General features: G+C 37.5%; 2 protein-coding genes across 3 annotated transcripts; one reads left to right on the forward strand and one right to left on the reverse strand.

Moving 5' to 3' along the window:
- The first annotated feature begins 393 nt into the window (after positions 1-393).
- LOC133292993 (tetraspanin-8-like) lies at positions 394-3,337 on the forward strand. The gene is made up of 2 exons (XM_061491501.1): positions 394-985; positions 2,799-3,337. Exons 1-2 carry the CDS (start codon positions 479-481, stop codon positions 3,093-3,095), a joined length of 804 nt encoding a protein of 267 aa, XP_061347485.1. The 5' UTR covers positions 394-478; the 3' UTR covers positions 3,096-3,337.
- Positions 3,338-4,094: 757 nt separating this feature from the next.
- Positions 4,095-6,251, reverse strand: LOC133292999 (WAT1-related protein At4g30420-like). 2 transcript variants are annotated; one of them, XM_061491509.1, is made up of 7 exons: positions 6,038-6,251; positions 5,889-5,957; positions 5,664-5,780; positions 5,223-5,457; positions 4,992-5,150; positions 4,748-4,896; positions 4,095-4,601 (listed from the first exon to the last, which is right to left on the reverse strand). In XM_061491509.1, the coding sequence occupies exons 1-7, from the start codon at positions 6,217-6,219 to the stop codon at positions 4,406-4,408; spliced, it is 1,107 nt and encodes a 368-aa protein (XP_061347493.1). In that variant the 5' UTR covers positions 6,220-6,251; the 3' UTR covers positions 4,095-4,405. The 2 variants fall into 2 exon arrangements, with proteins under 2 accessions (XP_061347493.1, XP_061347492.1); XM_061491508.1 differs by having other exon boundaries at positions 5,889-5,960; positions 6,038-6,235.
- Positions 6,252-11,800: the final 5,549 nt, after the last annotated feature.

The following is an 11,800-nucleotide window of genomic DNA, read 5'->3' on the forward strand; positions in this document are numbered from 1 at the left end:
ATTTGAAAAAAATTTCAAACTGTATGAATGATTAAATGATCAAACCGAAGGTATTGAATCAAATAATTTTTACTTTTAAAACCGATCGAATTTGGATCACCAACACCCTACCCTATCTAGTTTTTTGCGAAATTCAATTAAGCAAAGCAGTGAAAGGTCGAAGGATACTGACTAAATTAAGAAAATAATAATAATAAAAAAAACGCGTTTGTTAACGCCTCTTCTTCTTCCAATGCCGAAATAGCGTGTGAAATTAAAACGGGTGAGGTTTTTCTAACCTTCGTTGGCAACTTCGTGAGTAGTTTTCTTAGCTGTCCTTCTCAACAGTCAAAACAAACAGCACTCATATATAAATACATCATATACACAACACATGCATAACACAAACCTCACCTTCTTTATAATCAATCTTCTTGTTTGGTATTTTCCATTTTGCATTTCATAATTAATCTTCAAAAAACATTGAAGGAAAAAAAAAATGGTTAAATTGAGCAACAACTTGATCGGAATCCTGAACTTCTTGACCCTCATTCTCTCGATTCCGATACTGGTGGCTGGCGTGTGGCTCAGCAAACAATCCAACACCGAATGCGAGAGATGGTTGGAGAGACCCGTCATTGCACTCGGCGTGTTCCTCTTGGTGGTTTCACTCGCGGGACTCATCGGTGCTTGTTGTCGCGTTTCGTGGCTCCTCTGGTTCTACCTACTCGTGATGTTCTTGCTCATCGTGCTCCTCTTCGGATTCACCATCTTCGCCTTTGTTGTTACCAATAAAGGAGCTGGTGAAGCTTTGGGGAATAAAGGGTACAAGGAGTATAGGCTTGGTGATTACTCTAATTGGTTGCAGAAAAGGGTTAACAATACCAACACATGGAACAGGATTAGGAGTTGTTTGCAGTCTGGAAAACTCTGCTCCGATTTCCAATCCCGATTCCTCAACGACACCGTCGATAAGTTCTACACGGAGAATTTATCAGCGCTTCAGGTCAAATTTCTTTTCTTGAACTTTATTGCTTTTCTGGGTTTTGATCAAAATTTGAGCTTGCGGTGTGTTTTGTTTGGGATTGGGGTCTTGAATCTATGAAATTACATTAAGGGTTTGTTTTGTTACCAATTTCTCTGGTTGCACGTGGTCATCGCAGATCTGGTTTTGAATTCGAATCTTGTTTTGTCTATTCGAAATCTTGATTTGTTTACTTTTGGGTCATGGTTGAAGGGAATTTCTTTGGTTGACCATAAACAAGTTAAACTTTCGCCCGCCCCCTTTAATCTTTTTGTGAGTTTAAATTCAAATAGATTTCTGGAAAAAGTGAAACTTCGTCGGATCAAATTTGTGATATATCTTTTCCGGAGTAGCCAAGGTTTCTTTTTGAAAGGTGGTCTTTTTTTAACTTGGATTGGCTTTTTTTTCTCAGAAAAGGCTGTATTCTTTTTGACTTGGATTGGCTTTTGTCTGAAAAGGCTGTATTCTTATTTTATTTGCTTGTTTCCAATGCATTTTTTGTCGGACTTTTTCCATTCTTTTTGCTAATTTTTTTTAAGGGCTCATGGATGCTAGTGCTGCTGGGCTAAAAGTTTTTCACTTTTTTAGTTTTTATTGCTCTTGAATCTGCATGTTTTAGTGCTCACTTGTCTTTCCAATAAATAATCTTTGGTTTACGAGAGATTCTATATGCTTATTCTTTCTCCAAGAGCAATTCCACCCTTCAATTTACTTGGTCTTACAATTGGATCCACATCACTGGTGGAATCTAACCGTCCAATTTTTCTTGTAGAAAGAAAATTTCTTCCTTTAAGGACATTTGAGAATTTCTTATATGATATACAGTTATGCCCTGTACAGTATTTTTCTTTTTAATGGATTCAAATAAGTTGGAGTAAACTGCAGTTATAGACCGTAAAAAAGTGAAGCGTTTCTTTTCCTCACAAAGCTCAGATGTTTGCATTTGGCTCACATTTGTTATATCTTGGATTAAAGCCAGTAGTGAGGATTTTTAAGCCTGTTTTCAGTGATCAGTACTTAGCTGAGATACTCAAGAGTCTTCTATGCCTATCCCAGTTGCTCTGAAAAGCATGACGATTTCTATCTCCTCCTGACTTTTCATGATGGTGACTTGTAGTACAAACAATGTTCTTCGGACAAATATTTTAAGCTAATTTAAACTTCAAAGGAAACCAAATGATGCTTCACGTAAATGAGTGCAAGTGATTGTGACTGCTTAACTTAATGGAATCCTACGATTGAATTTCTTTGTTTGACACATTGTGACTGCTTAATTTATGTGGTATCTTACGATTTAATTTCTTTCTGTGATACACAAGTACTGATGGTTATAATGTTATGCCATGTTAATCACTTGTTTCTTTATGGTGTTGCCTGGCTTGAGTTCAGGTTTCTTTTGCTGCCCAACTTGAACATGGAAAGGAACTAATCCTTAACATAGATATATCATGTTTGCTAGCATATAAATACTTAAATACCATGATCAGTTTTAAGTTATTCGATACCTAAAACTTCATTTTTCCGAGCTTAGCAGGGGCTTTACCTTTGCTATTGTCTTTCTGTTAATTTGTTTGCTAGAATTGGAACGAACTGAATTCATTCTTAAAACTGCTGTTGTCATTTCCTTGTTTTCAAAAACTGATTCTAGAATGTTTGATGCATTAGTTCTGTCCTTTTACGGTTTGCTCTGAAGCTGGGTGGCCCAGCTTCAATTTTGTTAGCTGATTGTTCTCTGCTTCTGGTTTGTAAATTCTAGACACCTTATGGATTCCCATTTTTTGAATGTTTTCTGCAGTCTGGATGTTGTAAGCCTTCAGACGACTGTAAATTTGTCTATCAAAATCCAACTACATGGACGAAGACAACAAATGCGACTTATACCAACCCTGACTGTGATGCTTGGAATAACGATCCAAACGTTCTGTGCTTCAATTGCCAATCTTGCAAGGCCGGCTTACTGCAAAACCTAAAGACTGACTGGAAGAAGGTGGCTATTATCAACGTCATATTCCTGGTCTTCCTGATTATTGTGTATTCCATTGGTTGCTGTGCATTCAGGAATAACAGGAGGGACAATTGGAAGAGATATTAGGCTCATTTACATTCACTATTTTTAGTATGTAGATGAGTTAGGTCATTTCGTTTATATGCTGGATTTTTTCAGTACAGTGTCTGCTATGTAAATTGCTCACTTTTATATTACATTTTCGCATACCTTCTGTACTTAGATATTACTTTGGATGCACTGCATTTCCTTCTGTTTCCTCACCTTATATCGCACAATGCAGAACATTTTACCTTCGCTTAATTGATTGTGTGAAAGTATTTCAGATTATTGTTGTGCTAGCCATTCGAATTATCGATGGGACATGAGCTGTGCTTTCCCTTGAATCTCAGTAAACAAAAAAATCATTCTCTCTTGATTTTTTTGGGTACTAAAGAATTGAACCTGTGTGTTGGAGGTGAAAGACCATGTCATTGTCTCTGAATTGTTGGTAATATTGAATTATTGATGCCTGTGCTCTTGGGGCCCGTCTTTTGGATAAGGGAATCTGCTATGGGCTTGTTTCTAGCCATCGATGATTGAAATTAGACTAGTTTGCAATGAATTTATCTTTCCTTCTTTATTTTTTTACATAAATTGTGGCTGAGGAATGAGGATAGAATTTGTGGGACCCTTCTTCCACATGACTTTTCCTAACATCAGGTGTCAGGTGTCAGGTGTCATTGTCATGTCTGGGTGCGCTTCCCTCCGTCCTTATCCTACTTGTTCACGCATTCCTCTTGTTAAGGTTTTCAATTCTTTTCAAATTTCAGATTTAGGAATAAAATTGCGTCACGGATGGGTCATTTTCAGTTTTCTTTTCTTTTTTCCATTGACGAGTTTTAGAGCACGAGGATGCAAGTGTTTAATTATTTTTTTCAAATCTCTTGAAATTTTATATTACAAACTTTCTTTAAACAGAGTAGGCTAAAGTATGTTTTTAAAACTTTCAAAAAAAAATTAACAGAGGTTTGTGTAGATTTTCAACGTCCAATTTTATAGTTCTATACTTATATCACAGATTTGTATAAATTCTTAAAATAAATAAGAGGTTTGAAATATATTGAAAATAAAATACAGAAAAGCTGGAAGCAATTTACTTGAAAAACTACACGAAATTACGAGCGGAAAACTCCTAATTTTTCCTAACACAAAAGCAGAAGAACGGATTTCTAGGTAAGAAAATGAGAACGGAACGCAAAACTTCGATTTTTATTTTTATTTTTTTCAACGTTCACTTCATTACAAATTTTGGTGAAGGGTATTAAGTTAAGTTTCTTTAAGCTGCCACTTGTTCCTCTTCGTTTTATCAATTCTTAAGTGATCAAATTTCACCAAAACTATCATTGGTTTAGTCATCAGGGCTCCATCTTGCTCTCTGCTACATGTTCTGATTTATCTGATAGAAGGGGTTCTTCCAAATCTATCTTACTACGTATCTCATCATCTTGCAAGTTTGATTGTGGTGCCTCTTGTTTAATCCCATCAAACTCTTTGGCTTTACCCCATAGCACAATATATAAACCAATAATCACTCCAACAGCTCCTATCACACTGAAAATGAATTATGCATTTGATTAGGCCCATTCACAAAAAATAACATATGTATATTTAAAGAGCTGATGAGGGAAAGAGTGAATTGGATTAGCATTGAGTTCTTCATGAACAATATAATTGAGGGAAATATATTAGTGTATTACCTTCCAACGTATAGCTCTTCCTGTAGGAACGTAGCAGATATCAAAGCTGTGATGACTGTTGCTAGAGGATTGAACATTGCACAGTACAGGGGACCCCTTTCTGATATGCACCAAGATTGAGCGAAGAAGCTAACCGCAATTCCAATTCCCTATTTCATAACAGTTACCAGTTAACAGCATCAGTATTTTACTATGCAAAACAATATTTACCAATTAAACTGTTGTTGAGGGACTTGTGACTCACTGCATATAAACAACATGAAATTTCTAGAGGTGAATGTAAAATCCATGCTTGAAGATCCTGCTCAATGATCAATGCAAATATGGCTGACTGTATCGTTGAAAACAGACACATCCAAAAGGTCGATAATAAATGGTCTGGGCAGCTTGAAGAAATTGGTACCTGTTGTGTAAGTTAAATCATATTTTTCATTGATAGACAATGAGATTATCCCATGATTCTGTTTTTATTTACCTGCAAGATCATCCAACATGACCAAAAAACACTACTTGCTAAGAGCAATAGACAACCCAGCAGCCAATTCTCACCTCCACTGGTTGTGAGACTGAGATGCTTATAAGGAAGGAACTCCATGTGTAACAGCTTATGTCCTTTGAGAAATGCCATTGTTAAGGCTCCACTGACACAACAAACCGTACCTAGTATCTTGGCCATACTTCTCAAGCTTCGTAGATCAATTTTCTCATATCTAACTCATTCATAAACAGGAAATGTTATTCCATATGAAGAAAACAAATACCAGCAAAAAAAATATGATTAAATGATCACTAGAGTCACATTCACATGACTGTTACTATATATTCTATTTTGGTTGAAGTGATTCATGATTTAAAACTTCTTTGTCATACTTGCAAACTGCATACTTAATTACTTAGTGGGGTTAAGAGCAAGTACCCAACAATTGTTGCAATTACAAAAGTTACTGCAGGTATCAGATTACTCATTGCAGTAGCTGCTGTAGAAGACGCATAGTATAAACCTTTAAAATATGCATTCTGATTTGCTGTAACACTGCAATAAAAAAATCAACTTTGGATAAGTTTCAATATTATTAATTTTTTGTTAAAAGTAAATAGCACAAACAAGAAAAAAAAAAAAAAAAAAAAGCATGAGAGTTACCCAACAAGAGAGGTCAGAAACATCAAAGAGAAGCTCCTAAATCCCAATGAAATCTTAAAAGATTGTCTCCTGCTATAAAAAACAAGCATACGCTCTGAGTAGGTGAATGAGATTAAGCTTAAGAAAAGGAGAGGTCATGAAATTATTACCGCTTAGAGGAAAAAAAGATAGGTGCCAATGCCAAAGTGGCTATGGCTTGCCTATACACTACAAAGACCGTGGGACTCAACCCATCTACCAGAGCAGCTCTTGTGAAGATGGCAAGCGCTGCATAATGAAATTGTAACCCTATCATACCCATTGTTGGAATATAACCATCTAGCCTACCCATTTTTTTTTAGATGGAAGTTAAGCTTTGAGACCTTTGATGTATATATAGTAAGTCTAAGAGAGGAGTTGAAGAGTGCTAAGTAAACGAAGAGTGGAGTTGAGTTGCATTTTCATCAAATACATTTTTTTAAGAGGGGAGAAAAGTTTATTAACTTCGACTTGGGATTAGTCCCATCATCAGTTTGAAGAATTGAAATTTATAAAAATATTTAGAACTGACATGTTTCAAAAAAGATAATTAGATTTGATATAAAAAAAAATTGTGTACCCATTATTAATAGTTGAATCTACGTTCATTTAACTTAAACTTTTGATCTCCAATAATTTAAAACGATTAAATACAAGTAGAAATAACGATTAATAAAAATATGTGAGTTTTAGACTTTGGTATATATATAGAGAGAGACTAGACTGAAGTATCAGAAAAAGTTGATTCAAGTGGTACATATTTAATTACGTTTAAATAAAATTTTACGTCTAAGTTCTTTTGAATATAAAAAATCCTCTTTAAAAGAGTTTTTTTTTTTAAAAAATATTCCAATCGGTTCATTGTTTTGCAACTAATTCGATTCAAGGCAGGTCCAGGATTAAGGTTTTAAACCTCTCTCAAAGCTGATACTGGAGAGATTCGAACACATGCTCTCACTCCCACCTACTTAGCTCCCATGCACTAACTGAACTACTACCATTTGGTCTCTTTAAAAGAGTTAACCCTATGAATATTCTCGATTCAAAGAAAATTATCTCCCGTTATTAGAGTAGCATTAATTTGTTAGGATCCTGATTGTAACTATCACGGTTTGTTACCTTGTATATTAAAATAGATTAGCTTGATTTATGCTTTCTGTTCCTTAGTTTTAGCTGATTTCCTGATGTAAATAGATTAGCTTGATTTATGCTTTCTGTTCCTTAAGTTTAGCTGATTTCCTGATGTAAATAGATTAGCTTGATTTATGCTTTCTGTTCCTTAAGTTTAGCTGATTTCCTGATGTAACCAATTGTAAATCTTGGTCTATATAATAGACCCAATTTGATATATCATCAAGCTGCGAATGACAGCAACTTCTGTTATGGTATCAAGAGCTTGACGATCAACAAGCCTTCATTTTTTTTTTTTTTTTTTTCATCATGACTTCCGCACCTAAAACCTTCAAGGTTTCTGATTCTAAGTCACCCTTTTACCTGCACCCATCCGACAATCCTGGTGCTGTTCTCACCACGGTCATCCTCCGTGGACAATCCAATTATGAAAATTGGGCTGCTCATACTTCTCTGCCTTCGGTTCCTTCTGAGCCGTCATCAGCATCCATCTCCATGGCAGATTTTACACCAGAAGTTCTACAACATCTCATGTCCTTGGCTGTCTCTTCTGCCCCTCCAGTTGATAAACTTACGGGTAAAATTTTACACCCATCTTGGATCATCGACAGTGGTGCATCCCAACACATGACGGGCACACTCTCCTATCTATCCAATGTGCATTCTATTTCTCCTTGTTCTGTGGGACTGCCGATTGGAGTTCATGATATTGCTACGCAATGTGGCAGCATTAATTTGGGCTCTTCTCTTCATCTCTCCAATGTTCTTTATGTCCCTTCGTTGGCTTGTAATTTGATTTCTGTATCTCAGCTTCTGCGCCAGTCTTGCTTGGCATTGTTTGTTAATTCTGTTTGTTTGATACAGGACCTAAAGCAGAAGAGGACGATTGGAACGGGTGTTGAACGAGAAGGGGTGTATATATTGTGTGCATCATCAGCTTCTGCTCATGTTGCCAGTACGTCAGATTCTGCAGCACTATGGCATCGTCGTCTAGGACATCCATCTTCCCGTTATTTATCTTTGTTACCTTTTATTTCCAATGCAAACAATTTGGCTCCTTGTGACGTTTGTTGTAAAGCCAAACAACCACGAAGTCCTTTTCCTATTAATAATAAACGTTGTTTACATCCTTTTGATTTACTTCACTGTGATATATGGGGGCCATATCATATGGCATCTACAACTGGTGCCCGCTATTTTTTAACTGTAGTCGATGATTTTAGTAGACATGTTTGGATTTTTTTGATGCGCAATAAAACTGAAACTTCCACATGTTTACTTCGGTTTCTCCACTTGGTTCGCACCCAATATGATGCATCTGTTAAGCGAATTCAGAGTGATAATGGGACTGAATTTTTGTCATCTGTAGTCCAAGAGGCTCTCTCATCCTACGGTATTCATCATCAATTATCATGCACTTACACCCCACAGCAAAATGGACGCGTTGAACGTCGTCATCGTCACATCCTCAACGTGGCTCGTGCTTTGCGTTTTGATGGTCACTTACCTATATCTCTTTGGGGAGAATGCATCTTGACCGCTGCTCACCTCATCAACAGGACACCGACTCCACTCCTTGGTGGTCAGTGTCCCTATGAAGTTTTGCATGGCACTCCACCAAAGTATGATCACTTACGGGTCTTTGGGAGTTTATGTTACACTACTGTTTTACCCAAACCACATGACAAGTTCGCTCCTCGCTCCCGTAAGTGTGTGTTTGTTGGCTACCCTTTCAACAAAAAAGGATGGAAGGTCATGGATATCTCCACTCATGAAATATTTGTTTCTCGTGATGTTTTATTTCATGAAACTATTTTTCCATTGGCTGCAACTTCATCTGCACCTTCTGTCCATGTACCGTCACCACAAGCTGTCTTCACCGATTATGATGTGGCACCTGTTACTGCTATTGATACTCCCACAGCGGAGCTTGATGACAGGGGGAGTTCGTCCTCCCCAGTTCCGGGTTCTATTACTTCATCCACGGATGTCCCTGGTTCACCGGTTCCGTTGACAGAACCCAACACTGCATCTGTGGCAGATATTCGTGAACAGCGTGCCAGACGTCCCCCATCTCATTTAAAGGATTATGTATGCAACACAATGACTACACCCTTTCCTCGTCTCTCCACTTCTCCAATCGACTCAGGTATTCAATATTCCATTGATCATTATGTTTCTAATGCATTATTTTCTTCGCACCATCAGATTTTTCTTGCCGCCGTGGATAGTAACCTGGAACCCAAATCATTTAAAGAGGCTATGCAATATCCTCATTGGCAGAAAGCCATGCAAGCCGAAATTGATGCATTGGAAGCCAATCATACTTGGCAAATTCAACCTCTCCCTTCTGGTAAGAAAGCTATTCCATGTAAGTGGGTGTACCGCATCAAGTACAATTCTGATGGAACCATTGAACGCTATAAAGCGCGTCTGGTTATTGCTGGGAACAATCAGATCGAAGGAGAAGATTACACTGAGACTTTTGCACCGGTGGCTAAAATGACAAGTGTGCGTACATTTTTATCTGTAGCTGTAGCTCGAAAATGGAGCATTTTTCAGCTGGATGTTCAAAATGCCTTTCTCCATGGCGATTTGGATGAAGAAGTCTTTATGCGTTTTCCTCCCGGTTTCTCCCAAACCAAGTCTGGTCACGCCTGTAAGCTTCAACGTTCACTTTATGGTCTCAAGCAATCCCCACGAAATTGGTTTGCTAAGCTTCGTAGTTCTCTCCTCAGTTTCGGCTTTGTTCAGTCTCGTGCTGATTATACGTTGTTCACTTACTCGACTGGTTCCCATTATGTTGCTATACTTGTCTATGTAGATGATATTTTGTTGGCAGGTAGTGATCCTTCTCTCTGTGACCGTGTCAAAGCTCATTTACAAACCTGGTTTAAAATCAAAGATCTTGGTCCCCTCAAGTATTTTCTTGGCATTGAATTTGCTCGAAGCAAGACCGGTTTGTTTCTTACTCAACGCAAATTTGCTTTGGATATTCTTAAGGAATGTGGACTTCAAAGTTGTAAACCGGTTGCTTATCCTATGGATCCCAATCACAAGCTTGCTCTTGCTGAAGGACCTCCGTTTGATGATCCTAAACGTTATAGACGTATTGTTGGCCGTCTTGTATATCTCACGATTACACGACCAGAACTTAGTTATGCAGTTCACACACTTTCTCAGTTTTTGCAGCATCCTATGCAGATACATTACGATGCGGCTATTCGTGTTCTTCGGTACATTAAGTCCAATCCTGGCCAAGGACTCCTTCTTCGATCTGACAGTGATCTTCTTCTTCGTGCCTATTGTGATTCGGATTGGGCTAGTTGTCCCTTGACTCGAAAATCAGTCACTGGTTATTTTGTTACTCTTGGACATTCTCCTATTTCTTGGAAAACCAAGAAGCAAAACACAATATCCCGCTCCTCTGCTGAAGCTGAATACCGTGCCATGGCAGCTGCGACTTCTGAGCTTATTTGGTTAAAGTCTTTTCTCAGCTCTCTTGATATTCCTCATGCAGCCCCTATGCAACTGTTTTGTGACAGTCAGTCTGCTATTCATATTGCTTCTAATCCAGTGTTCCATGAGCGTACCAAGCATATCGAGTTAGATTGCCATTTTGTTCGGGACTATCTTCTCAGCAAGACTATTTCTACTCAACATATCCCCACTAGTTCTCAACCCGCAGATATTATGACCAAAGCACTTGGATCCAAACAATTCGATTTTTTGACTTCCAAGTTGGGCATCTCCTCCCTCCATGCTCCACCTTGAGGGGGAGTATTAGAGTAGCATTAATTTGTTAGGATCCTGATTGTAACTATCACGGTTTGTTACCTTGTATATTAAAATAGATTAGCTTGATTTATGCTTTCTGTTCCTTAGTTTTAGCTGATTTCCTGATGTAAATAGATTAGCTTGATTTATGCTTTCTGTTCCTTAAGTTTAGCTGATTTCCTGATGTAACCAATTGTAAATCTTGGTCTATATAATAGACCCAATTTGATATATCATCAAGCTGCGAATGACAGCAACTTCTGTTACCCGTTGATTTATAAAAACAAATAAACTGAGACATGAAAGAGGACTTGCTCGACTAGTAGCATCAAACTGTCTCGGTCCAAAGTTTTTAGGTTTGCTTCTTATTATGAATGGAGCAACCTCTCTTTCATGAAGGCAGAGACGTGAACATTCGAGAAGAGCTAGCAAAATAAGCTTCTTCTTTCAAAGATATGCGGGGACTGGGGATCATGAAAGGATTAAATAGATCTCTGTACAATTTAAAAAAACAAAGAAAAAAAGGAATCTTCTAGTGAGGAAGGGAATGATGCTGAATAAATATTTTTGTTTATGAAAAATGACAAAATTAGAATGACCTACATAAATGTTAGGTGAATAATGCCAAATGCAATTTGGTGGCAAGCGACAAAATCCAATAAGTTTCATTAAGAAGATAGGGTGTCCACGTTAGTGCTTGCCAAGTCAAAAATAACAGGCTTGGACAGACAGGTCTCAAGAGTTCAAGTTAATCTCATATAATGTTTAATTAAATAATTACATATGTTTCAATTACATTTCGTTTTCATTGCCTGTCTTTTTCTTACGCGGTGGCAGTTTTTAGCATACGACATAATCAAATTCATTTAAAAAAAGACAGGGGTCCGTACTAAAGTTGTCTGTAATGTAATGTGTATTAATGAAGAAGTCTTCAAGATGATTTGTTTGTGATGTTAACCTATCTTGCACTCGTATCCACATGAAAT

The sequence above is a fragment of the Gastrolobium bilobum genome, unplaced genomic scaffold (assembly GCF_033153095.1).
Source record: "Gastrolobium bilobum isolate Gb01-03AN ecotype WA unplaced genomic scaffold, APGP_CSIRO_Gbil_v1 utg3588, whole genome shotgun sequence".
NCBI lineage: Eukaryota > Viridiplantae > Streptophyta > Magnoliopsida > Fabales > Fabaceae > Gastrolobium > Gastrolobium bilobum.

Coding starts and splice junctions, on each gene's coding strand:
- LOC133292993 (XM_061491501.1), top strand. CDS start 479: ATGGTTAAATTGAGCAACAACTTGATCGGAATCCTGAACTTCTTGACC. Junction 986..2,798: donor AGAATTTATCAGCGCTTCAG/GTCAAATTTCTT, acceptor TGTTTTCTGCAG/TCTGGATGTTGTAAGCCTTC.
- LOC133292999 (XM_061491508.1), bottom strand. CDS start 6,219: ATGGGTAGGCTAGATGGTTATATTCCAACAATGGGTATGATAGGGTTA. Junction 5,781..5,888: donor TTTCTGACCTCTCTTGTTGG/GTAACTCTCATG, acceptor TTTTTATTGCAG/TGTTACAGCAAATCAGAATG. Junction 4,897..4,991: donor TTTCATGTTGTTTATATGCA/GTGAGTCACAAG, acceptor GTTATGAAATAG/GGAATTGGAATTGCGGTTAG.